At 48.7% G+C, this 4,750-nt stretch overlaps 1 protein-coding gene across 1 annotated transcript; it reads right to left on the minus strand.

Annotated features, from left to right (window-relative positions):
• Positions 1-3,665: 3,665 nt before the first annotated feature.
• On the minus strand, positions 3,666-4,088 carry LOC119572626 (extensin-1-like). Its single transcript, XM_037919731.1, has one exon. It carries the CDS (start codon positions 4,086-4,088, stop codon positions 3,666-3,668), a length of 423 nt encoding a protein of 140 aa, XP_037775659.1.
• Positions 4,089-4,750: the final 662 nt, after the last annotated feature.

Below are 4,750 nucleotides of genomic sequence, written 5' to 3' on the forward strand. Positions count from 1 at the left end.
ATGAGGAGAGGAGAATGAGGAGGAGGAGGAGGAGGAGGAGGAGTAGGAGGAGGAGGAGGGAGGAGGAGGAGGTGGATGAGGAGGTGGAGGAGGAGGAGGAGAGGAGGAGGAAGAAAGAGGAGAAGAAAGGGTGAAAGAAGAGGAAAAGAAGCGAGTAAGAAGAAAGAAGAGGAGGAGGAGAAGAAAGAAAGAAATAGGAGAAGAAAGAAAGAAAGAGGAGAAGAAAGAAAAAAGAGGAGAAGAAAATGTGATGAAAGAAGAGGAAAAGAAGAAAGAAGAAGGAGGAGAAGGGGCTATAACAGAGCTGAGAGACAGGGGGGGAGGAGGAAGAGGGAGAAACGGATAATAAAAGTGATAGATAGATAGAAAAAAGATTCCCAAACCCTATTTCTCTCCTTCACAAATAATCAAATAATTGCAAACACCACGTGTATTGCAATTAAGCGAACCCAAAACCAAACACATTCTAGCGTACAGAACAAATCAAAACAAACAAACAAACCAACGGACAACAGACGGAGAACTCCTTCGCTTAACTTGTCTTAGGAATCAATAGGTAATAAAAGTAGGCCTATGCACTTCACTCAGACCATCGGCATTCAGACTTTCGGTCTATAGGTCTATCCTGGACGATTTCAAGGGTCGTTAGTCAATTCTACTCCGCGCGGCCTTTCTATTACTCCTCATCTATCCTTGTCTGACCTTTTTTCTCTCTCTCTATCTGTCTCTTTCTATCTGTCTCTGTCTCTGTCTCTGTCTCTCTCTCTCTCTCTCTATTTCTTCAACCTTTCCCTCCTCCATATTCCTTTCCTCCCTTCTTCATTTACCAATTCTCTCTCCTTTCCTCCTTCTTCCTTGTCCCCACCTTTCTTCCTTCCCTTTGCCCGCACTCCTTTATTTCTTCCCCCATCCACTTTTCTTTTCTTCGCTCTTTCTCCTCTCATCATTTCCCTTCCTTCCTACCCCGTTCCCATCTCTTTCCTTCCTTCCCCCCCCCCCCAAACGACACTCCTTCCTTCCCCCCTTACCTCCCTCCCCTTACCTCCCTCCCCCTCCTTCCCTCTTCTTGCATCCCTCCCCCTCCTTCCCTCCCCCGTCGCTTCCTCCCTCCCTTCCTCCATTCTGCTCCTCTCCTCTCCCCTTCCCCCCCTCCTTCCCTCCCTCCCTCGCTCCTCCATTCCGCTCCTCTCCTCTCCCCTTCCCCCCCTCCTTCCCTCCCTCCCTCGCTCCTCCATTCCGCTCCTCTCCTCCCCTCCTTCCTCCACCCCCCCTCGCTCCTCCATTCCCAAATGCCGTTCATCAATATCTGTCTCGGAATAACCTCTGCCATAATTATACATTTCCTGATTACCTCATCTACGGCGGTAGAAAAAAAATAACAATGGCAATTAAGTGTAAGAGAAAAGGGATATTGCGGATGTTTTAATCGTCCCCTTCCTTTAAAAAAAAATAACTACATCGATTCTATTAAAAAATAAGTTAAATAAGACACAAAGCGACCGAAATAAATTGATAAATAGAAGAATGATATCTATTTTTTTACGCACACGCGCTCTCCACGGGCAGATAATTCTCACAGAAAAAGGACTTTCTCCCACGACTAAGACAGAATTACTAAGACAGGCTCAGATGATGGGGGTGGAGGGGGGGGGTAATGGGGGAGAGGTAAGGGGGGAGCGGGAGGGGGAGAAGGGAGAGAGCGAAGAGAGAGGAAAATCGGGGGAGAACGGAATAGAGGGGGAAGGGGGAAGGGAGGAGAAGAGGGTTAGAAAATGGGAGGGAGAGAGACAGGGAGAGGAAGGAGGTTGGATAAGAGCAAATGGGAGGGAGAGAGACAGGGAGAGGAATGGTAGAAAGATGAAGGAAAGAGGGAGATGAGTGGCGGAAGAATATAAAGGGAAAAAGAGAGGCGAAGAGAAAAGCGAAAATGAGCACCGAGAGAGACAGAAAATAAATCAAAGTGAGATAAAAAGAGGAAAAAGGGGGGGGAGGAGAGAAAAGTGTGAATACATATTCAGAAAGAGGGAAAGCAGGAGAAGAGCAGAGAAGAGGGAAGAGGAGAGAGAGGAATATTCCTCCCGGAACAAATATTAATTACAGGACACTAAGACTCCCAAGCTGATGGTGTTCTTCCTGATAAATGGACGACTCTTAAGCCTTTTCTTCAAGCACGCTCTTTTCTCTTCTCTCTCGGCTCCTCTCTATCTCTCCTTCTCGCGCTCTCCCTCCTACGTGGGGAGTGTTGCCAATGCGTGGTCGAAATGAAAAGACATATACATACATCTACTCATATACACATCACATCGTATACATTTCGGTACATAAGTATATACCCCTTTTAAACGTACACACCGGTAATGATTCCTGTTTAACATTTCGTACTTAATATCCGTACACACATATATATAAACATTTACACTCCCGACAACGCCGAATATATTCACATAAATACACGTCCCGAACAAACAAACAAACAAACAAAAACAAAACAAAAAAAAAAATCCCTCGCACAAATACATTGCAAAATGATGCATTCCCGCTCGGAATTCTACTGGGAAACTGAACATGAAATATTGGCGCGTAACCTCATCAACATGGGTATTATTGCTTGCACTATTATTACCAGGAGCGCGCTACTGCCAATAACACTATCGATATCGGCATCACCATCAACATCATCATCCTTTCGCAACATGGAATTTGTTGATAATCATCGCAAGTAATTATTCGCGTTATACAAATTCTTCATCATCATTATCATCATCATCATCATCAATCACCATCATATTTTTAACTACATGGAATTTTACAATCACCCTTATACCATATTTGCATAAGGCCGATCATAATTGCATTAATCACTCCTCAATCTCATCACCACCACCATCACCAGTAGCATCACCACGTAAAGCTAATCACCACAAGCGAAATACCCCCCCCCACCCCACCCCATTCCCGCCTACAACCCCCTACACCCTTCACCACCACCACCACCATCTTCATCACCATCACCACAAGGAGCTAACCCTACAAGTGTCAAGGGAGGAGCGAGGGAGAGTGTCCTTGCACCCTACACTCTTCCTCCTGTGACATATCCTGCGTGACTCAGTGTTCTCGGGAGGGAGGGAGGGAGGGAGGGAGGAAGATGGAGGGAGGGAGGGAGGGAGGAAGAGGGAAGGGAGAATGGAAGGAAGGGAGACAAGGAGTGAGAGAGCGATAAGTATGAGGAGAGGGGGAGGGGAGAAGAAGAGAGAGGAGACAGAGAAGAGAATTGTCGACAATTAGTAGATAGACGAGAGAGAGATAGATAGAGAGACGATCCTAAAGGCAGCTCGGATTTCGATCTTAGAACCCGCACCCACCGCTAAACCCCCTCTTTCCCATCATCCCCCACCCGAACTCCAGACCACGGAAATAGACGATCGCAAGTCCATCCTAAAGACCGGATTCGATGCTAAACCCATCGCCTACCCCTGTCTCCATCACAGTCTCTAGATCTACACCCCTCACCGAACGGAGCGAGTAAACTTCCCATCATCTCCACTAATCCGCTGCATCCCGAATCGCGAGTAGACGACACCGCGTTGCCTCCCGGGTGACGTGTCCGGTAGCAGATGGAGTGATTAAGCGCGCTCACGGAACGGGGCTAGGTAGATATGGTCACATCATCTCCTCGCTGAACTCCCGACTTGCCGGTAGACGACTGGCGGCGGCTCCGGAGGTGAACGTGGTTGCCTGGTAGATGATGGCAGGTGATGGTAGATCATGGTAGGTGAACGTGGGTGCCTGGTAGATGATGGCAGGTGATGGTAGATCATGGTAGGTGAACGTGGTTGCCTGGTTGGTAGATCATGGTAAGTGAATAAGGGTGCCTGGTAGATGATGGCAGGTGATGGTAGATCATGGTAAGTGAATAAGGGTGCCTGGTAGATGATGGCAGGTGATGGTAGATAATGGTAAGTGAATGTGGGTGCCTGGTAGATGATGGCAGGTGATGGTAGATCATGGTAGGTGAATGTGGGTGCCTGGTAGATGATGGCAGGTGATGGTAGATCATGGTAGGTGAATGTGGGTGCCCGGTAGATCATGGTTGGTGATGGTAGATGAGCGATTGTGCTTCGGAAGGACGGAAACCCACGGGGGGAAGATTTCTACGCTGCCTGACACCAAGAGAGAAAGATGGACAAAATGAGGAAGAGATAGAAAAGGTGTCGAGAAGACATCCCCCTCCTTCTCCCTTCACACCTCCTCCTCCTCCAACCCCTCCCCTTCTCCCTCCTTCTCCACACCTCCTCCTCCGACTAAAATCCCCAATCCTCCCCCTCCCTTCCCTCGTCTCCAACCCTCCACACCTCCACCTCCTCCTCCCCCTCCCCCTCTTCCAACCCTCCCCTCTCCCGTCCACACCACCACCACCACCACCTCCTCCTCCTCCTCCTTCGCCCCCTCCCCTCCACACCTCCTTCCCCTCCCCCTCCCCCTCCCCCCACCACGACCTCCTCCTCTCACACTAATGAACGAGGCGTCACCACGACCTCCTCCTCCTCCCCCTCCCCCTCCCCCTACCACGACCTCCTCTCCCTCGAACCATCAACAACTTCGAGTACATCGGATCCGCGAGTCTCTTCCTCCTTCCCATTCCTCTGCTTTTATCTCTCTTTCTCTCCTTCCGTTTCCTGCTTTTATCTGTTTTTTTTTCTTTCCGTCCATTCTCCTTTGCTTTTCTTTCTTAATTTCTCTCTTTCTATTT

This window comes from Penaeus monodon, chromosome 4 (assembly GCF_015228065.2).
Source record: "Penaeus monodon isolate SGIC_2016 chromosome 4, NSTDA_Pmon_1, whole genome shotgun sequence".
Taxonomy (NCBI): Eukaryota; Metazoa; Arthropoda; class Malacostraca; order Decapoda; family Penaeidae; genus Penaeus; species Penaeus monodon.

What these genes read in the sequence shown, in the direction of transcription:
- LOC119572626 (XM_037919731.1), bottom strand. Translation starts at nt 4,088, where the DNA reads ATGATCTACCGGGCACCCACATTCACCTACCATGATCTACCATCACCT.